Source organism: Mytilus galloprovincialis, chromosome 8 (genome assembly GCF_965363235.1).
Source record: "Mytilus galloprovincialis chromosome 8, xbMytGall1.hap1.1, whole genome shotgun sequence".
Lineage (NCBI taxonomy): Eukaryota > Metazoa > Mollusca > Bivalvia > Mytilida > Mytilidae > Mytilus > Mytilus galloprovincialis.
Genome location: NC_134845.1, coordinates 31,649,880 through 31,673,519, shown reverse-complemented (window position 1 = coordinate 31,673,519; position 23,640 = coordinate 31,649,880). Strand labels below are relative to the sequence as shown.

The 23,640-nt window shown below is 32.5% G+C and overlaps 2 protein-coding genes across 5 annotated transcripts in view; both read right to left on the bottom strand.

Annotated features, from left to right (window-relative positions):
- LOC143085570 (sodium- and chloride-dependent glycine transporter 1-like) overlaps positions 1-9,887 on the bottom strand; it is a 47,248-nt gene extending 37,361 nt beyond the window's left edge. Inside the window, exon 1 of one of the 4 annotated variants that reach the window (XM_076262010.1) lies at positions 8,585-9,887. The gene's annotated coding sequence lies outside the window, so the exon portion shown is untranslated. Of the gene's footprint in view, positions 1-4,729; positions 5,135-5,168; positions 5,192-8,584 lie in introns of those variants that run through there. The other 3 variants (XM_076262012.1, XM_076262011.1, XM_076262013.1) reach the window with 3 other exon arrangements.
- On the bottom strand, positions 7,938-23,640 carry LOC143085572 (delta(14)-sterol reductase TM7SF2-like). The gene is made up of 7 exons (XM_076262015.1): positions 23,598-23,640; positions 21,245-21,379; positions 15,572-15,935; positions 14,756-15,142; positions 13,869-13,949; positions 12,378-12,500; positions 7,938-10,096 (listed from the first exon to the last, which is right to left on the bottom strand). Exons 1-7 carry the CDS (start codon positions 23,613-23,615, stop codon positions 9,936-9,938), a joined length of 1,269 nt encoding a protein of 422 aa, XP_076118130.1. The 5' UTR covers positions 23,616-23,640; the 3' UTR covers positions 7,938-9,935.

Genomic DNA, 23,640 nt, shown 5'->3' with positions numbered 1-23,640 from the left:
TTATATTAAGGTATTTGTCATGCACTAGACGATTCCCACGTATTCGATTACAACAATAGGCTGAGTTCACTTGAAACTCTACAATCGACTTCAGAGTTAATAGATTATCACGTGAACGCAGAGTTGACATTCGGAACAACTCTAAGTAACTCTAGGGTAAGGCCCTGACCAAGCATAAAAAATAAAATATTCTCATTGGTTTGACATCATTCAAGAGTTTCTCGAGTTTAACCCTGGCTCGGTGAGGGTTGGAACCAGGGTACGCGGGATTAACTCGAGTGGTTCAAGTAAAATCGGCCAATATCAATGATTTTCCTCGAATTGAACAGGAACAGGAAGTGAGATGATAGATAATACCAAGTAAATTTCTGATCTGTTTAAAATATGGTGTTATCTTATTGTCGTAACTTTTTATATGATTTTTAAAGTTTGTAGTCAAAAATCTTTTCAATGATAAGTGTCCTTCCGGGATTTCCGAATGTTGAATTTCTAATCGAAATATACATTTCAGTTAATATTTTAAAGACTTTGTCTACTAGTATATTGTTGATTTCTCTAATTATACTCAAGGGTTTGCTGTTTTTATTCATGTCATCTCTCCTAATTTGTCTCTTGAAAAAATGTGTGTGTTATCACCTTTAAAGAAAGGTCTTAATATAACATTATAGTATGCAAAATGCCACGAAACGTTGTGATTATTAGGTGTACTTAACCTTGGTGTGATACTACTATGCACGGTTGTGATGAAACAAAACAGGGGTATAATGTCAGATACAAGGCAAGGGTATGATAATACAAAACAGTGATGTGATAAGCAGTGGTGTGATGATATAAGACAAGGGTGTGATGATATAAGACAAGGGCGTGGTGATACAAAACAGTGGTGTGATAAGTATTGGTGTGATGATATAAAACAAAGGCGTGGTGATACAAAACAGTGGTATGATAAGTATTGGTGTGATGATATAAGACAAGGGTGTAATGATACAAAACAGTGGTTTGATAAGTATTGGTGTGATGATATAAGACAAGGGTGTGTTTATACAAACAGTGGTGTGATGATATAAAACAAGGGTGTGGTGATACAAAAGAGTGGTGTGATAAGTATTGGTGTGATAAGGTATACAAAACCGTGATGTGATAAGCAGTGGTGTGATGATATAAGACAAGGGCGTGATGATACAAAACAGTGGTGTGATAAGCAGTGGTGTGATGATATAAGACAAGGGTGTGATGATACAAAATAGTGGTGTGATAAGCAGTAGTGTGATGATATAAGACAAGGGTGTGATGATACAAAACAGTGATGATCTAAGACAAGGATGTGATGATTTAAAATAGTGATGTGATAAGCAGTGGTGTGATGATATACGAAAAGTGTGTGGTGATACAAAACAGTGGTGTGATGATATAACAAAAGGGTGTGATGATATAAGAAAAGGGTGTGATGATACAAAACAGTGGTGTGATAAACAGGGGTGTGATAATATAAGAAAAGGGTGTGATGATACAAAACAGTGGTGTGGTAAGCAGTGGTGTGACGATATAAGACAAGAATGTGATGATACAAAACAGTGGTGTGATGATATAAAACAAGGGTGTGATGATACAAAACAGTGGTGTGATAAACAATTTTGTGATAAGCAGTGATGTGGTGATACAAAACAGTGGTGTGATAAGCAGTGGTGTGATGATATAAGGCAAGGATGTGTTATTACAAAACAGTGGTGTGATAAACAGTGGTGTGATGATACAAGGCATATGTGTTAGATCTGGCTTCTTATTTCTTCTGTAAGACTTGTTATTTGTTTATAGAAACTTGATATATTTTAATTCAAAATAATAACATATCTTATTATTTTTTTATTAATCTTTTGAGATGTTTATTTCAAATATGTATCAATGTTCTCATAGATTCGTTTAGCCATGTGCTCAGTATAACAGAGGTACTTCTCTGTGACGATTTCATTCAGGTCTTCTGTTGTTATGATGTATACTTTCTAGAGGTGTGCCTGAGACGAAGGTTTTATGTATACTCCTATACATGATATATATATATATATATACATATTATTCTTAAATTTCTGTAAATAAGCTAGCACTTTTTTGTTTGCATAACATTTGAGCAAGTACATATGTACCTACCATTTTTTTAGGGTAATGTAGGCAACATTTTATTGACATCCAACTCTACAATCCAATTATGCTATACTGAACTGGAAAATCAATACTGGTATTTGATCAAATGTAATTTCTCTTCGAAAATGCTTCTTTTAGAACCTTAGTCAATGGAAAATCGACAACAAAAGTTTATAGAAAAATAATTCTATGCTGATGCTTTGAGAAGACATTCAACACGTAGCATTATAGATGTATTAGTAAAATGGTTGTATGTGGCAATGTTTCGAATTATATCGTTAAGTCTAAAGCTAAAGCAGAATCAATTCAAAAGGCATGGGATACCCACAAAATTGATTGATATATGCAGCAAAGATTAACACATTTAAGGTGAATGCCCTTCAGATCAAAGCAAATTCAAAGCGAGATACACCAGGTCGAAAATATATAGCGCCAATATAAACCTCTTAAACTAATATTGTTACAAAACTTTTTTTTTTATTCCTTTTTTTTTTAAATATTTTAGGTTAGACTGACCATCAATTAAACATTTATCTGTTCAACCAAGTTTTGCAATTTCCATAGCTTTCTAACTATTTTACCTTCAGTTTAACTTCATAGAAACCAGGTATAGCCTGAATTATACATGTATCAGCTTTCTGGATGCCAATTTTCAACATACATTTAAAGCCTTCTAAGAAAAAACTGACCTTCAAAAAGAGGTACTCAAAAAATAACCCCTGGTTTTCTGGAAATCTTAAATTAGTATACTGTGGAACGCATTAATCTTCAATTTTTAATACAAACTCATAGACAAGTAAATTTTGACTCAAAATGGTCTAAATATAATTCTCTTTCACCAAAAGTTTCATTTTCGCAAATGTGTTGGTTAGTGTAAGTAAACAAGGACATCAAAAGCACTATTTTGTGTCGGAGTAGGGGGAGTAATTGATGGTCTGCACCTTTAGTAGTCCTGACCGGACAAGTTTTATAAAATTATTTTAGTTTCACACAGCAACTCGTATCGTCCAGAAAAAGGGGGGTTCCAACCCCCGGAACCCCCACCCCTGGATCCGCCACTGCTACATATGTGTGTCGCAAACAAATATAATCGGAGAATTTCGCTGATCATTGCCCACATAAACAGTGCTGTACACTAAGCAGGTTATTTCTACCCGCGAGAGAACCCGACGGCACTCTCGGTTATGATTGGAGTTCTATTTGAAAGATTCAAATAAAAATTTAGAATGGAAATTGGGGAGGTGTACAAGGGACAACAACCCGACCAAAGAACGAAAAACAGCCGAAGGCCACAAACACAACGAGAAAATCCTGCACCCGGAGTCGTGCTTCAGCTGGTTCCTAAACAAAAAGTATGCTTGGTTGTAGACATGGTCAACTTACATCTAGGAAACAGTCAACCGTTGGCGGCCTGCATTCCTACTTGACCTTCTTTACAGATTCTACCTCAATTTATATTGTAAATGTGATCTCATAACAACACACGAAATATTTGCTACTGGACTTGAAACTGAAAAAGGTCAGTCTAAAAAAAACCTTATTTTGAAAGTAAAATATGGATAGACATCCTCGTATGCCTAACCAATAAAAAGTTTTAAAGTATGCAAAATATATGCAAGCTTAAGTGCATTTTGGGCGTTAGTACTTTTAAATGTTCAACCCACAAAAAAATAGAATAAGTGATTAATATTAATCTATTCAAAAACAAATACTATCAACAAGGGAACAATTCATGAATGATTCAATGATTTCACAAAAATCAATGGTGCAAGTGCTTGTTTTTTTAAACTTTAGTCTTAGAATTTATATAGAAAAGGTTGATTTGTCATGTACTGACGCATGGAACACCTAATGCTTTTGATATATATGTGTTTATAACCATTCTTCCTGGTATTGATTTACTCGCAGATTCTTATAAAATATAGGTTAAAGATCAGTAAAAAATACAGTTATAAGATTATTGAAAATTAAAGTTATATGATTATTGAAAATTACAGTTATAAGTTTTTTGAAAATTACAGTTATAAGATTAACAAACGATTTAGCAAATATCTATAAAATAAGAAAAAAAAAGAATGTGCATTACATTAACATACATAATGATTTATTTACACTATGATCTCGCATTTAACATTTCCGCATTGAAATGAAATTTACATTATATCATGTACATACATATGTACATGTAAATGTGCATGATATTTAAACCTATACTATCTGTTGAATTAAGACGACGGCATATTGCACATGCTGTTTCAAACAAATCTACCATTTGATTAGATCAAACCGATGAGCTTTCGATATTTGTTTCTTCCAAGTTTCCTACTGACTCACACAAAAGTCCTATCGATTTACAATTCACGTGACTCAATCAATTTTTGAAAAAGCGAGAGAAAATAAATTCTAGCTTGTTAAAAAACACATAAATTTCCTTCCTGAGACTTCAAACTATATTTCACCATTTCTGGTGTGTTTTAGATTTTACGTTGAAAGAAAGTAAATTACAGTGGCGGATCCAGGGGGGGGGGGGGAGATTCGCATTCTTAAACAAGTTATTGTCATGAAATTAGAAAAATGTATGTTTTGGTACCTTTTTGTCCCTAATTCCTGCATGGTTGGGGCAATTACCCGCAAACTCAATCCCAGCATTCTCTTTGTGATATGGAACCTTGTGGTACATGTACAATATCAGAAAGATCCATAGAGGTGCGGAAACCAAATGTGTCTTCGGACGACGACGACAACATCGTAGTATTATACGAACTAAAATAAAATTTGCGGTCGTAAAAAAATCGAACTCATAAAAATAGTATGCACAAGGGATTACACACCATGTACTCCAGATTTTTCTCAGAACAAAATTTGAATTTTGTAAAATCAGTATAACTATGGGCGTCAGCTTCATACATCTACACACATATACAATCATAATAAATAATGTTGCAAAAATTCAGGTTCAAAAGTTATCGATTTGATCCCTGGTGTACTATATTTATGAATTAGATCCAAGTTAAATCAAATTCAGTTACCGGTATTTGAATTAACAGTTAAATCCCAACAGCTAAGTCATATAGTTGAATTTGAACCTAAATAAACGAATATTATTAATATTATTTCCTCTTTGCAATAGGAAGTGCTTGCAATAGTGTCAAATATGGGATAAAAATAAATTTATCTACTTCACATTAAAAATATTTCCTGTTTAATCCAGCGAATAAAATTATTAGTAAATTATGATACATTATTCCTAAATATTTATTCAGTTATGGTCAGTCTGATATGTTGTAATGTCCCTTTCGCCATCTGCCTACTTTGTACAAATAATTTTATAGATTTGAAAAAACATTTGACCATTGTAACTTTTTTTAAGAAAATGACCTTGATCTGAAGTCTGACATCTAGTTAGGACACTGATGGTCAATATCGTTATATGTCTAAGCAACTTTATTTTAGATATACTAATATATATCATTATTCATTTATGTAAATTAGTTGTCGGAATTGTGTCCGATTTTAATTAATTATTCAAAATCGCCGTCGTTGAATTCATTCTACTATAAATATGATATATTGACATTGCCAATCTCGCTAAAATTCAGGCAGTGGTGAAAAACAAAAACCCTCGCATGTTTACATCGATCGATCCGAGGTTCAAAATGTATGGAGGTGTGCGAATTGCAATTCGTTTCCTTTTCCTGTTCTGGTATATTTAATATAAAGTTGTTTGTTCGAAATTCACTAGACATTTCAACTGATTTTTATAGTTCGTTTTTTTGTTGTAATGTTATACCACTGTCCCAGGTTAGGGGAAGAGTTGGGATCCCGATAACATGTTTAACCCCGCCACATTATTTATGTATGTGCCTGTCCCAAGTCAGGAGCCTGTGATTTAGTGGTTGTCGTTTGTTTATGTGTTACATATTTGTTTTTCGTTCATTTTTTTTTTACATAAATAAGGCCGTTAGTTTTCTCGTTTGAATTGTTTTACATTGTCTTATCGGAACCTTTTATAGCTGACTATACGGTACGGGCTTTGCTCATTGTTGAAGGCCGTATGGTGACCTATAGTTGTTAATGTCCGTTTCATTTTGGTCTTTTGTGGATAGTTGTCTCATTGGCAATCATACAACATCTTCTTTTTATATTACCAATTAAGGGGAGCCAACTTCATAATTTGCCTTATCGTTCTGTCCAAAAATGTTATCTAAAGATTTCTGGAATTCGCAGAAACGACAAGACCTACAATTTCTAACTCAGGATGAGGGAAACTCTCAAATAGGATTGTAAGGTCAGTGGGCTTTGTTTGCCAGCAGTTCCTACAAAGAATGACAATTGAGTTGAGATGTATATCACAAAACGCAACACTAACGAGGTTCCTAATTTGCGAAATGCAGAGTTTAATTTGGGTCTTCCATTTCTTCACCCTCCCCCTTAAATTCTTTTTAATCGCAATTGGTGGTTATACAGGAAGTAATATAAAGAACACATATACGAAAAACCAGGAAAAACACATTTTGAAATTTTAAAAAATGATAAAATAAAGATAACAAATCAAGTACAAATAATACAGACATGACAGAAGAATCAATATTAATAATGAATAATCGCAGTTATAATACTGAAAGCAAATGTGTAATTTTCCTGCTGATATTTTAACACGCAATCAGGTTTATTATCATACGCCCTAAAATATCAGTGACTCTACTTTTTATATAATCCAACCTCATAAACAGTAAAGGAAGACAAGATCTTATGTGTCGAACAAAACAAAATGTACACAATTTGAATACAATAAAACAAAAGAAAGATTTAAGTCTGGCTTTAAACTATTAATTAGTGAATTGATGTGCATAACAAAACTACTATCTACGAAATAATTAAACAACAGTAAATTGTTAGTTATCCACTAAACTGTTAAGCCAAAAAGATAGATTTTACGAAAGAAAAAAATAGTTCTTAAAATGTCATTTGTAAAAAAAATGTTACCATAAAAGTCTAGGTGTAATAACACTTTTTTTTTAATAAATTCCTGCAGGTGAAATCGTATTTCCACAATGAATACATATAATATTAGAAATTTTTGAAAAAGGTTTTGTCCAATTTAGGATATCTATACATAAATTTGTATGAACGCTTTTAAAAAATTGTATTTTAATCGGGGGATATATAAATGATTCTCATTGTATTATCAGCTTCGCCAAAATAATACATCGGTTTTACCGTCGCAAGTTGAGTACTCCAGGATAGGAATACAGACGAGTCAGATAAATATTAATGTTGACATGAAAACTGAATAGAGATAAGGCAAGACAACCCTCAAACCCTCACACCCTCCTATTTCGCATGTGCTAATACTTCTTTTGTCTATACAAGTCAATTATTTCTACTGGATTGTTATACTTTTGAAAGATAATTCTAATATCATGACATTAATCGCCGAATTACTAACATATAGTTTGGGATTATTTTTATTTTTTCAATTTCTGACATATCAATTTAATAAAGAAAATTGTATAATCTAAATACAGAAAACTACTGTTGATATTTACAACAGAATTCTGATATTTGGTGTTGCCATAGTGATAAATATGCTCTTTATGTTTGTTGATATGATTTAACAGTAATCAAACACATAGTTTTATTAGTTTCCTTCTTTTGTTCTCTACATTACACATTGATAATTCTTGTATTGAAATTCTAGTTTAAATCTCGCGTTATCTTCTGATTCCAGTGTGTTCTCTCAGTATAACTACAGGGTTGGAACAAATCAACCGATCTCTGAACAAATAAACTATAAAGCAATAACTTCTCCCTTTATTTAAGTTTATACACACTTTAACACACAATCTCAATGATCATTAAACGAGCTTTGATAACAATAAAAATGTAATCCCCCACTTCCATGCCGTCCTCGAATACACTTAACATCTATAATTTATCAAGATATTTCAATGAAGAAGACTATGTGCAAGCCTACCAAACACGTGGGGATTTTAGAAATTTCAAAATAAGGGGGACCGGAGAGGTTTATCAAAATTCATTATAAAAACGTATTCTTATTTTTTAAAAAAATGCCATAAATTTTTTAAAGGGGCTCACATTGATTCCGCCATGGTGCAGCTAAATAAAATCAGAGACATATATATACACGTGTATATCTCATAAAATACTTCATAAACCCATTGAGAAAAATAGTATATTGTCATTCACAACACTATCTAAGCATGTTACAAATTATCGTAATCCTTGGGCAACACTTTCTTTGTTATTAGTCAGCTCTTCGTACCGGGATTATTACCCCCATTTAATCGAGTAATAATTTTTAATGAAAAAAATACTATATCTAAACAATGAAGCTTTATAAAACATAAAATAAAAACAATATTACAAGTCATAAATATGATTTATCAATTTACATTAAATGGAAAAAAAGGAAAATATTTACCTCACTACACAGCGCGCAGCTGGCCTTATCGATTTCCACAAAACTTGTAAATTAATGCTATTCTCTAACAAAAGAGGAGTGTTGTCATGCGCTAAAATGTGGATTTTAAAGAAGGAATGGTTGTATTCTATAACCATGATAACAATAATGTATTAAATCCTAATTAGTTCTAGAGCGTACCGAAAACTCAACAAAGTTGTGTATGATGTATGTTATACAATGTAGTTATTACCTGTAATAGCGGACGATAAGAATTACGTTTTTCACATTAAATTTATAAATAATTTTGAATCTTATCACCAAGGCAACCAATTGTTTTAACATGGTGTAATATTCGAGAGGGTCACTTACTATTAACTGCGTACGGTAGTATCGATGAGCCGCTGGAACTGGTCACTATATCAAGCTTCAGTATATATGATAAGGACGATAAATTTAGATTGTAAATATTTGATAAGGGTCGCTTGGTTATATCATAAGTATCTGAAACGAATCAGATGTCAGTTATTATGAAAACAAGTCGTTAATGTATACAATATTTGCAAATCTGCGTATCTTTCCGTGGACAAGTGTTAAATAGCAGTCTTAATAAAATATGAAATATGGAATATACTGGATAAATTGCATGCACGTCCGAAGCGCTTTTCTGGCCTCAAAGCCGAATATTTGAAATAAAAGCCAAGCATAAAAAACGGAACTGTTGATACTATAAGTCAAAACCATTAAAGATTAATCTTACGCCTCTCCGAAAAAGTTACACCGATGGATCAAAATGCACGGATTTCGGTTATAACAGTTAACGACAGCAAAAAGTAAAATCACAAAAATAATGAACTCCGAGGAAAATTCAAAACGGAAAGTCCATATTCAAATTGCAAAATCAAATGATAAAACACATCAATCGAATGGACAACTGTCATATTCCTGACTTGGTACAATGTTAGCTAGAACGATTTAGGATACCAGCTGTATGCTCTACTGTACACAGAAAATTAATAAAAACTAAAATGGTAACGGGACTACTGCGCATATATAGAAGTCTCGATGAGACTGACAGACAAACATGACAGATTTTTGAATCACTTGATTTAAAAACAGTACGATTTGGAGGACAAATAGGTAACCCCTGATACCGTCTTTTATGTACAACATACCGTAGCGTTATTGAATCTGTGTGCTCTAGTAAACTTCTCGTTCATTTTTCTGTTTTAACTGTTTTTACCATTTGATAACTTTTTGTGGTTTACATTTATTTACTTTTTAACTTTGCAAAAAAATGTTATTATTTTAATATACATATGGGATCATTCTGTATTTGATACGATGACAGTGTGTTTGCCAAGCTTCTCCATTAATAAACATATGGAATAATTCTATATTTGACACGATGACAGTATGTTTCCCAAGCTTCTCCATACCGCTTCCTACATTCGTCGCCATCTGTACGTTCCCTTCCGACTAACATCACAAACAAAAACAATGGATTCAGATAAGGCAGGAAACAACTAAAACCTGAAATGAAAAATAAATAAGAAATCTGTTGTTTCTAATTGTCCAGTTTCACATTCAATACAAAGTCAGTTTCGTCCACAGAAGTAAAGAATGTCTATCAGCGTCTGAGCTAATACTTTTTGTATAAGGTAAATAACAACTGCATGAGGGTTAAAATGTCAGTAAAGAGAACGGTAGGATAAATAAAAGATGATAGTCTACAAATCAATAATATTATTTTAACAGATTTTTTTAATCAAATTGATCATACATCCTATTGCAGTTGAAATGATCATCCAGGGCTTGCATTTCCTATCGTGGCTGATTTACTTGCTAGACGGTTCCGGCTTTCAGGGAAGTTATTGAATGGTAAAGTTGAAGTCGTCTCATCGACATTTGTAGTACAGTCGCCATCATGATTTGACTGGGCGCCATTGAATATCTGTGTTCCAAATAGTCTTGTATATTATCCATCTGATATAGAAATTCCGTCCTCCTTTCCCTCTATTACCCAATGTCATCGAAGTTTTTCTTGTCATGAGCAACTGTACAGGTGCCGCTACTATAGTGAACAGGAACTGCTAAACCCGTAAGGATCTATTGAGTTCACCACGAGTTTTGGCGGGATTGGTTTTGTTCAACTTTTAGTAGTTTGTTGAATAAAAGTCTTTTTTGCCATAGTGTTGTCCGTCTTCGACTAGGGTTTTTATTAACATCTTGGTTTCGTATAAAAACATTCTGCACATACCAATGAATGTGGAACTTGTAATAATATAAAACGTAGGTTATGTAGAAACAGTTTTACCAAAGCAGATACGGAAGCGTTTTCTTTTGAATTCAATTTTTACTTCAAATATATCATATATTATAATCGTTTATACCGGTGTTAGCGTGTGTTGATCTGACCTAGCACTGTTATTGTAATACTCTTAACGCTCCAAGGTTCGTATGTTCTTAACTGTACTTTACTTTAACCTTTTAACCGGCAAAGTTTAAGTTTAATTGAATATTGAAAATCTTCATAATCGGTAGATGATATAATATGGTAATTGTCGTTCATAATTGTGAGGTATTTTCGTGTTTTTAAATTTTTGTACAGTAAATTATTAGAAGAGAATTCAGAAAAAGTTGATATATGTATATCTGTTCGTGATTTGATTGATGAAGGCAAAATATAGATCTAACTTCTCTGCACTAGACACGGGGATGATATGGTGGAAACTAATAATAATAATGTTCCTTTTTGTTTGTTTCAGCATTTGATCATAGACAATCGGACTTATTTCCATCCATATTATATTATTTTAATGAATATTTTTCTAATTGGTGTTATGTATACTTGTGCATGTCAAATGGCATCGACCGTCCAAGGGTGACTGGCGGAAAAGAGATATGGTCACTTTTAGTCTTCTTCCGACCAATATTAAAACATTGGCCGAAGTGTGGCGTCTGTTTGACTGTGCGGGATGCACAAGTTCGCAGTCACGTCCAGTCTGAATGGGTACGTTAGATCCAATTCGTTATATAGAAAGCGTGCCACGCTCTCTGCACGTAAAAATCATTGTTTTAACTCTTTGAAGGGTCCGTAGAATACCTGTTATCAGGCAAAATATCTGTCCCTATCAATTATAGTTTTGCCGTCATTTTCTAGTGGCAGTCTAAACTCTCCGACGTTTATCCGTGGCGTCCCCTATTACAGGACTTACATACCTATTGTATTTATTAGTAGTTTGTTCTTGTTGTGAACATGCATGAAAGGATAAACCTACAATCCATCACTCAATCATATGGTATCGTCTAGTGGTGCTTTCTGCATTCGGATACCTTTACAACTGGTATCAAACACTCTGCTCCAGGCAAGAGGATGAAATGCCAGGTAATAGTGCATCTGCTCATACTAGTTTAAGTAAATTGTCTATGTACATACATGCATACTATATGCATTTGTCTCTCACCTTGCCAGCAGTTACGTACAGTTACGTTACATATCCAGTTGCCTTTTCATTAAAACGAGTACTTTTTATATTGGGTGTGCCTAAGAATGAATAACTACACTTGCAAACGTATATCTACATATTTGCATGTGTGTTTCGTACAAACATGCACAAACTTATTATTCTTTTCTTTGTATGTTTACCAGTTTATTGTTTTGCGTTGTTGTTTAAATACTGTCTTATATTGTAATAATATGCTCTTTGTCAGAAAAGAGAACAGCTTCTTTTCCTTCTGTATATATCAATATATTTGTTCAGTGCAACAAAGGAACTCTTATTGAAATTGAATCATTTAAACTTCTATTTACCCGTTGGAAGTGCATATGTCATTGAAATGATTAGATCGCCTAGATAGTTTGGATGTCGACATAAACCCCACCACCCAGAAACAAGGAGGTTCTTTCCGGTTGACGTTGGAATTACTTCATAATCTGAAACGAAAGCATAAATAGGTATAGGAAGATGTGGTATGAGTGCCAATGAGACAACTCTCAATCCAAATAACAATTTATAAAAGTAAACAATTATAGGTCAAGGTACGGCCTTCGACACGGAGCCTTGGCTCACACCGATCAACAAGCTTTACAGGGCCCCAAAATTACAAGTGTAAAACCATTCAAATGGGAAAATAAGAACAGTTTAGAAAATTGTTACTTACACCATACACAATTGCCTTGCTATTTTCCACAGCTTTTAAGTATAAAAAAATATTTTCTCAAGATTGAACGCCCTGACTTTATATGGTTAACAACATTAAATTCTTATCGATTGTAAGAATTGAAAAATAGCTTATTAAATCGAAGAAGCAAAAATACTGATAGCAAAACAAACCCCAATCGTGTCAAGATTAAAAAGAGTAAAAAGTTTTATTAAAAATAAATTTGAAAAGGTCGTTTTTAACATCATAGACAATATAGCAACCACACAACATCTTTTAAAATCCACGTGTTCGAACCAATTTGAGCTTTAACCCATGACAAACCATTTCTAAAATGATGCAGAATTTTGATATCTCTAGATGTTACGCCATTGATTATATATTATCGACTAAAGTATTGTTTTGTTGTTATTTGTAGAGATAAATCATTATTAAAAAGTGCATGGTTGTCATTGATTCGAAACTCAACCACACGCAAGATACAGATGTACATTTCTGATATTTCATCGTGAATATTTATGTTGTCTGTTATTGAAATGAAAATTCGCCAACAGTAACATTATAATTGGTATTTCTGCAGTAGCATGCAACTAAGTGAATAAAAACTAAATAATTATGCACCAATTAAATTATCAAAACCTAGAAATAATTGAAAGGATTGCAAAACAATTTCCCCTGACAGTAACATTGATCTAATCAAACCTTGTTGTCAGTGAAGGCATCGTACTACTCTATAACAGCAATGTTAAAATAAGTAATTTTATGTAACACTCATAAATCGCTGAAACGTAAAACGATTGCGGATAAGGGAACGAAAATTTAATTGTTGTCTTTATATAGGGAAATAAATATTCTGGTCACCATTAATTTGGAAATAAATAATCTTACTGTTCCACAAATGAAAACAAGTATTCATATTATGGCCAAACATATTTTTAAATGTTCAGAACATTCTTGACCTCATACAAAAGGTCGTCTCCTGAGTAAAATTTTCCTGGAGTACACAAAAATTGAAACTTTAAAAGAACAGACCGTTACAGGAGATATTACCCAACCTAACAATATTAAAACGAAAGCAAGACGCTTTTTAACATCACTGGAGATACACATAATATAAAGACTTATGAATGATAATATATACCTGCGAACTGTGGGTCATCTGGATTCTTTCGAAAGTTGTTCTTTTCTGAATTACTTCCTCTGTATATCCAGTATCCTATTACTAAAGTGTACATATATAAACATAAAGCCTACAATGACTTAAATAAAAACTTTTGTGACCTGTTTTTTTCATAACAGATTATTGATACTAATATTATGAAATGTGTACAAATGTGTTTTATATGAAGATTTTATGCGACAGTGATACAAGTGAGAGGGTAAGCTAGCTATAAAACCAGGTATATTCTACCATTTTCTGAATAAGGAAAAACCTGTTACAAGTTGAGAATATGACAGCTGTTTTGTTTCAATTGATATGTTTGAGATTTTAATATTGTCATTTGTCATTTGTTATCGGACTTTTCATTATGAATTTCCCTTGGAGTTTGGTATTTTTGTTATGATACTTTTTTCTCTTGTACTAAAAATCAAATTGCATATTAACAAGAGGTAACGTACAAATAATGTGTTTCACTAGTCATCATTTCATTTCCAGATATTTGTATGTTTAAAATTGATGCTTTGTCTTGTTGTAAGAATAAAAAATGTAAAATAGAAGCGTACTATATTTATTTTATGACTAAATCATATTCTTCGTGTTGATTTTAGAGTTTAATGGCAATTAATACTGCAGCTATATTGAAAAGGAGGGATATTTTTAGTGAAGGTGAAAATGATTTGAAAAACACAGGAAAACATCACTGCAACAGAACGTTTGCTTAGAAACATGCATAGGTTTTCTCGTACCTTCTAACTTTGTCCACCCCATCAAAAAATTCTGCCCCTATTTAATATGGCTGCAATAGCCGTGACAATGCGCAATATCATACTGTTAATTACAGGTTATTATACTGATATATATCTTACAATTTAATATTGATACGGCAAGTAGACAATACCATGGTAATTCATATTTCGTCATCATCAGGTATCGTGTTTGTACAGCAAAACAGAACGGGATCATCAAAAACTGTACTAATAAGTTGTATCCAAGATGTTCATGGACAATGTCTCTCGATACCAAGATGCCATCTTCAAACCAAAAATAATCAGCAACATATAAAAGTTGAAATCCTGCCACTATCAGTAAAGTAACGGATGGTCTATCTCCATTATCAAAGGCCTTGGCTATGTTGATAAAGTTCATTAAAATCCACCCAATAATACCACTTCTAAAACAAACATATTTCAGATCGAACAATCCCCATCTTGGATTTAATTCTACTCCATTGAACCAATTGTTGAAACGGTTTCCTGTATAAAATAGATTGTCAACATAAGCATTGCTTGAATCAAAGTATCATGAATTATTTTTTGTCATTGTGTGTATAAATAAAAATCAAGCGTAAATACAAAAAGAATTGTTATACATAGAAGTGACTAGTAATACCGTAAAGCGGGTTATTTAAAATTTTCGCGATTTTCAATGAATAAAATATTTTGGCTAATTCCATCTTTTATCAATTCCTTCGTATGGGAATTAATAATTTGGCGAAATTTATTTTGGCGATTTTGTTCTAGCCTCGAAAATAGGCAATTTACACCCCGCAAAAATAAGCCGCTATAGGGTATCGCGGTAGCTCAGTAAATTAACCTTTGATATTTGTTCACTCGCAGACTTAATGCCTGCAATGATTTGAACTTTCGAACTAATTGCTCAATATATATGAAAATAAGACATACCAGTTTTACCAGATTTACCAGCTCTGAGGTACAATACAATGCTGAAAAGAAGAATCAACAGAACACCAGATGTGGTCAGCTGTAGCAGTTTATCTGACACTGATGTCACTCGAATTCCAGACAATAGAGCTATGAAAAAGCCTATGATGTTTACTGTTAGTACAAAGAATGCATTGAGTCGATATTTGAGTCTTTTTCTCGAGTCTTTAATTTGAAGTCCGTCAACTAATTCGCCACCAAATGGAATCATGTACAGTATACATTGCAGGCCAAACCACCCGGTGAGAATAACGAAGGTTTTAATGTCAATGTAGCTGTTAATATAATTTCGAAATCTTGGAACTGTAAGTATGCTCCAATTGCCCTGTTATAATAAATTTGAATCAGTATAAGTGTATAACAAAAAGTAAAATCACAAGAATACTGAGCTCCAAGGGAAATTCTAAAATGAAAGTTCCAAACCAAATGACAAAATCAAAAGCTTAAACACATGAAACGAATGGATAACAACTGTCATATTCTTGACTTGGTACAGGCATTTTCTTCTGTAGAAAATGGTGGATTAAACCTGGTTTTATAGCTAGCTAAACCTCTGACTTGTATGACCAGGTTCCTTTATTATTTTTCGCTAATTTAGTATGCTTACTTGTATTCTATACGTAATAATACTTATTATGGGGCTATGCAAGGTGTGTTTGTGTATAGGTTTCAAAGAATTTGTTTTTATTAAAGTTTGTCTAAACTAACTGTATAAAGGTATTTAAACTGTTTCAAAGACGGCACTTCAACGTACCTGTTTAAAAATACTCGAATCAACAGATAGAAAAAAACAGTTACACTACTTTGAAATATGCAGACAATATTTGCAGGTGTTTCAGAGTTTGCATGCAATCAATTATGTGTCACAATGAGCGAATAGATCACAATTCTGGCGTTCACTTTTATTCAAAAAAGTAAGAGACAGCTATTTTAACGTTGTGCTTATAGTTATCAAAGGTACCAGGATTATAATTTAGTATGCCAGACGCGCGTTTCGTCTACATAAGACTCATCAGTGACGCTCATATCACAATATTTATGATGCCAAACAAGTACAAAGTTGAAGAGCATTGAGGATCCAAAATTCCAAAAAGTTGTGCCAAATACGGCTAAGGTAATCAATGCCTGGGATAAGAAAATCCTTAGTTTTTCGAAAAATTCAGTTTTGTAAACGGGAAATTCATAAAAATGACCACATCATTGATATTCATGTCAACACCAAAGTGTTGACTACTGAGCTGGTGATACCCTCGGGGACGAAACGTCCACCAGCAGTGGCATCGACCCAGTGGTGTAAAATAGTTATCAAAGGTACCAGGATTATAATTTAGTACGGCAGACGCGCGTTTCGTCTACATAAGACACTACTGGACGAAAAAACAACTGTCCATACCAGAAACAGTCGTTCTAAGACTGATAATGTTTGTTAAAGTTGTAACAGTTGTTAAATTTCACTGCTGCAGTTATTTTGTAACTGTCCCAACTTTAAAATAGTTTGTCTATAACATAAATCGACTGCAACAACGCAAGAAATAACTGTCACAGTCAATAAAGGACTGATACAACTATTTCAAAGTTGTAACAGTTGAATTACAACTGTCCCAACTCGAAAAACGTTGTAACAGTCATGAATAAACTGATTCAACGCCTAAAGGGTTGTCACAGTCGTAATAAAACTGATGCAACCATTTGAAAGTTGTAACAGTTATTTAATAACTGTCCCAACACGGAAAACGTTGTAACAGTTAAAATATGATAGCTACAACCATTGTATAGTCATAGCTAATTTATAAGCGTAGCAACTTCCAAACATTGATCGTCATGTCGCCTTAAAAGTCACGGATACAAAATGTCTGACAGTCAGCGCTATAGGTTAAATTATTTGTAAAACAATTTTACCGTGTTTAATATAAGGTTGTGACAAGGAGAAACAACTATCACTCCCATTGAATACATTAATTGTAGATAGATATTGATTTAAAAAAAAATAGTATTTTGAAATATTTGCCGCTGAACACATTTTTTGTAGTCCTCGGTTATTTAGTGAATGTGCTGAATTTATATAATTTTTTAACACTCCCTCGCCTCTAATCTCTTCGAACAAATAAAATCGAAAAACCAGCACTAGATACCTGCAATTTTACTAGATAATAGATAACTACTAACAGATAAATCGAAAAAGGTTACCCAATATATTCGTAACCAAATGTACATATTTCCATAACTGTATTAACGGTTGACAATGTTTCAATATTATCTAAATAACGCACTTTATGACATTACTTCTGTACTAATCGAAATGAAAGTTTTTGCAGTATTTTGAGAAATGATTTTACTTTGTAGTAACGTATTGTTTTGGAAACATTTTATGTTTTAAAAGGACAAATTTTCTGTATAAAGTCAATAATTGTGTGGACTTTTGAAGCCCAAACTTTGTATGGCCTTAAATATACATAAATGAAAGATCCAAAAACTGTACTAATACAGAACGACATGTTTATGAAATTATAGCAAAACTTTTGATTGACAAATTTTTATTCGTTATTGCAAAAAATAAATTTTGAATATAAAAGAGGGACGAAAGATACCAAAGGGACAGTCAAACTCATAAATCTAAAACAAACTGACAACGCCATGGCTAAAAATAAAAAAGACAAACAGAAAAACAATAGTACACACGACACAACATAGAAAACTAAAGAATAAACAACACGAACCCCACCAAAAACTAGGGGTGATCTCAGGTGCTCCGGAAGGGTAAGCAGATCCTGCTCCACATGTGGCACCCGTCGTGTTGCTTAAGTGATTACAAATCCGGTAAATAGTCTAATTCGGTAGGTCATATTCATGAAAGGGAAGGGGATTGTAGTTACGACGTAAGGAACATATCCGATATCATTTGTGAAACGGTTATTCCATAACGGTCAACCAACTCGTGATGGCGTCTCTTACAATTTCTCCCTACCCAGTTTAGCCCTATTACTTATTATAATGTGGACCGGTCATTGTTATTGAATATTACGCAATTTGATTGGATTAAGTTATTATTTGTTTACCTTCAAACTGTTCATGCTTTTCATACATGACTATTGATTAAAACAGAACGTGCATGAATGTGACGGTAACTAAAATGACCCTCAAACTGGACACTGGATGAGTCCATGTTATGTTTTATCAATGAAAGTATAGGTATGAAAGGTAAGAATCGCCAATTCTCCTATTTTCACAAAATTTGCCAAATACACAGTAGATAGATTATTTTTTAATAGTCAATTGCGGAGAAAAACAGAAAAAGTTTGCAAATAAGACGTTTTATTCCAATCAACAAGTTATTTTTCGGAGAGAAATTCCGAAATACACTTTACACACGGCTACGCCAGGTAAAATTATTATTTATCTTACCAAAAAAACAACATTTTTCAGTCTCATAGGAACATGCTAATTACAATTAATCCCAAACTAAGGAGGTCATTAAATAAAGTCAAAATATGTCCGATCTACCTATTTTTGGAGGAAAAAAGTCAATACGATCGTATTAAGGTCAATTTCGTCTAACTCACAAAATCTTGTTAGGCACTTAAATAGGTGTGAAATCATTCATGCATACAAGGTTGTTTTCAATACCCGTAGGTTTACGAATCACATTACTTCATAATAACGGTCAATATACACGATATTTAGGTAGCACAAAAACATTTTATTGATATTTTAAAAATATCTTGCAAAATGTCACCAAAATATCATCCAAAAACATGTTTTTGACGTGATATGTCTGGCTTTACTCATGTGAATAGCATATTTTATGGAAATATTTGTTCTAAATGTTTAAAGAGCATTATTTTTAAATATCTTGATTATATATTGAATTAACATAATTTTGATATTATTCAGTGTCAATTGAAAATATCCAGACAACATCTTTCAAACATCTGGACAAAAATATTCTTCTTATGTCTAGGATATATTTTATGGATGTCTACCAAATGTTTTATATACAGTATGTACCCATTTTAATAAAAAGTTTATGCTTTAATATGAAATGCTTTAATATGAAAGATTATAAGTCATCTCTTAAAATTCAGACTTTTCACAACTATCGATTGAAAAGCATCAAATTTTCTCGTGTCAAACATCTCATAATTTCAATTACAATGAGTAAAATGAAACTATATTCAAATTGTATTTGTTGTTTTGGGCTGGTTTTAAATATTTTTTATTTGTGCATAAAATTATTCAATCATTTAGTTAAATACATTTAAATGACTACACAGATTTGAAAATGTTAGATAAAGAAATGAAGAGCACATTTTTTTTGTTAGAACGTTGGAATAATATAAAAAATAAATTTTCAAGTATGTGGTATAAAGGGGGGAGGTAAGTACCCAACACGTTGGCATATTGTTGGCACAATGTTGGCTTATATTTCTTTATTGGCATGAAATATCAATGATATTTTTTTTATAAAGACTGTATTAAAAACTTTGAATTTTCTAGTTCTAGGCACAGATTATCGTAGTCCTATTTGGTATGACTTTATCATTTGATTTTTTACTGAGTCCTCAATGCTCTTCAAACACAATCGTTATTCGCTAGATAATTTTTCTTTTGACTTGATTGGAATTTTCATCCAAGTTAGATTAGATTTGTTAAAACTCATCTATCAAAAATGAGAAGACATTCATGTTAATCTGATTAAAAAATTATATAAAAAATATTTCCTTTTTCATATCAAACATGGGCTTCACACAAATATCACTTACAAACATTAGAAAAACATTTGTCGTACATCTTACAAATATCAATTAGAAATATTATGTAAAAATGTTTATAAAATATTTCTTTTTTCATATCAAACATGTGCTTCACTCAAATATCACTAACAAACATTTGGAAAACATTTCTATAATACATCTTACAAATATCTATTAAACATCTTATCTTAAAACGATTATGAAACAGTCTTTAACTAATATTTTCTAGTTTTTCGAAAAATTCAGTTTTGTAAACGGGAAATTCATAAAAATGACCACATCATTGATATTCATGTCAACACCGAAGTGTTAACTACTGGGCTGGTGATACCCTCGGGGACAGTGATCAATTCGCTTATTTTGATCAAATGATTCATTGGTCCGTTTAAATGTGATGATCAAGGAATAAAGCACATTCTAATTGAATATTTGATTTCAATACTTTTAAAGATGTAGATGCAATAAACAAAGTCTGCTGACACTGAATTTTTCATTGAAAAGTAAAATCCCCAAAAATACTGAGGAATCCATTCAACTTTCATATTCCTAACTTGATACAGACATTTTCGTATGTATAAAATGGTGGATTAAACCTGGTTTTATAGCTTACTATACCTCTCACTTGTATGACAGTCGCATCAAATTCCATAAAGTATAAAATCTTGTATGTATTAGTTTTCCGTTTTTATGAGAAACGTTTATATGGTGCGTATGGCAATGTAACCGATGCAAGACCAAATCAGCTTTATGTGTGTTAATGCGCACAAGTATTTAGCTGTTGCTTCCTTGACAGACAGTTTCATTAATTAAAAGTAATTAACTTACTAGTACCCTTTCAATGGATGATTTTTTCAAGATTCTAGCGAAACATTTTATTACTTACTGTGATGCACTTTTCAACAATAACAAATATCCATGATGTGAAGAACAAAGTAAAGAAGACTGCAGTTTTAGATGTCTCTGTGTTATCATCTGTTGATGCTTTATCTGCTTTGTCTTTGTGCTTGTTTAATGTTCTCTACAAATATATTAAGTCAACATATAATTGCAATTATATTTTTGCGAGACAATGCCACGTATATTTTACCATTTTTGTGAACGCACATCGTCTCCAATATTTTCCTTCCAACTGTATGATGATGTTATTTGACTCTGTGATACATCACCATCTATTATCAAAGCATCATAAAACTAGGTAATATACACAATTTATTATCGTAACTTTTTTGATATTTGTAATACAAAAATATGGAGTATACATAGTTAACCAGGTGATATGTTTTACCATAAAAAAACAAAATCACAAAAATACTGAACTCCGAGGCAAATCCTCAAAGGAATTCCCTAATCAAATGGCAAACTCAAATGATAAAACACATCAAACGAATGGACAACAACTGTTATATTCCTGACTTGGTACAGGAATTTTCAAATGTAGAATATGGTGGACTGAACCTGGTTTTATAGAGCTTAACCTCTCACTTGTATGACAGTCACATCAAATTCCGTTATATTTACAACGATGCATGAACAAAACAGACATAATCGGTAAAATGGTCAAAATATGGTTACAGCAGTCATCTCTGTGTTACAATATCAAAACAAACAAAGTGTTTTTCAACTGATTTTTATACATGTAGTTCTTTCTTATGTTGAACTGTTATACCACTGTCCCAAGTTAGGGGAGGGTTGGGATCCCGCTAACATGTTTAGCCCCGCCATATTATGTATGTATGTGCCTGTCCCGAGTCAGGAACCTGTAATGCAGTGGTTGTCGTTTGTTTATTTGTAACATATTTGTTCTTCGTTCATTTTTAGTACATAAATCAGGCCGTTAGTTTTCTCGTATGAATTGTTTTACATTGTCATTTCGGGGCCTTTAATAGCTGACTATGCGTTATGGGCTTTGCTCATTGTTGAAGGCCGTACGGTGACCTATAAGTTGTTACTTTCTATGTCATTTTGGTCTCTTGTGGAGAGTTGTCTCATTGGCAATTATACCACATTTTCTTTTTTTTATATAAACATTTACAAAAATGCACAAAAAGCATCTATCAAATTAAAAAACACATTCATTGTTTCGCGTGTTTGGAGTAAGAAAAGTTAAACGTCACATAAAAAGAAATTTTGTCGTTCAATGTATATTATTACATTTCCTGTAATGATTTCCTTAATTGAGAATTTGAGAAACGGTTGCTTCTTAAAAGAAATCTATTGAACTAAACATTCCTAGCAGTTTAAGTCATCTTAAATAATGCAATCATTATTTGCTTGACCGTTGAGGTATATCTGTGTCACAGATGGACATATATATATATATTCCACTTGTTTTAGCGACAATAATGCGCGTTCTCTATTTTACTTGATTGTAATATCTCCAAAAAGGTTTTGCGTGCCTTAGCACCCACTCTGGTGCTTCTTATGAAGCAGGTACTGCTTAATTTGCCAGACAACTGACTTTTTTTTGTTGGATTTGTGCTGCACAATCATGCATTTTCTGTTAAAGCTATACCTGACGGTTGTTTGTTCTCATTGCAATTTTTTTTTTTTTTTTTGGGGTCATTATATGTTTTTCTTCAACTTTTGGTTTTTGATATTCCCCTTGATATTGTCCGTCTCTTTTTAAAGTTGCTTACAAAATCGGAACTTCTTTGAAGCAAAAAGAAGCAATACATCGCAACTTTATCAAAGTAAACAAAAAAGCAATAAATCGTAACATCGTCAGAGCAAACAGCGGCAATAATTCGGAACCTCGTCAAACCAAACGGCAGCAATAAAATTACAAACACGTCAAACCAAACGGCAGCAAAAAAAATTAAAAAAACATGAGGACAAGTTGTCGTGAAAGAAGAACAAAATGCATATGCAAGGTGCTTTATAAATGTATTTTATACATTCATTGAACCAATTCCCATTTATCTTTGGATTTACATATTCAATCTGCTGATGAGGTTCAGATAGTTATAAATGCCTCAATGATTTCATAAAAATTCGAAATTGCAAGTAAAGTACTACTTCACAATATTTACAACAGTTAAACGCTGATCAACTTGAACGGTTAACATGTGCATTGCTATGCGACATAATCGTTGTTTAATTTTGCTTCTATTTCCATCTATAAATATCCGAATGCAAACACACCAAGACCTGATTTCAACAAAGTTTTCCAGTAATTTTAACATCGCATTTTCCAAGCCTGAATATTATTGTTATGTGATAAATAATTATGTATTTACCTTCCGCGTGGTGTCCATTTTCTTCAAACGTAGATAAGATATC

Bases quoted from the DNA above. Each gene is read 5' to 3' on its own strand.
- LOC143085572 (XM_076262015.1), bottom strand. The intron at 12,501-13,868 runs GTATATATTATC...CTTTCGTTTCAG, and splicing joins AGATGACCCACAGTTCGCAG to ATTATGAAGTAATTCCAACG. The intron at 10,097-12,377 runs GTAAATAGAAGT...TTTTCATTTCAG, and splicing joins GACATATGCACTTCCAACGG to GTTTTAGTTGTTTCCTGCCT.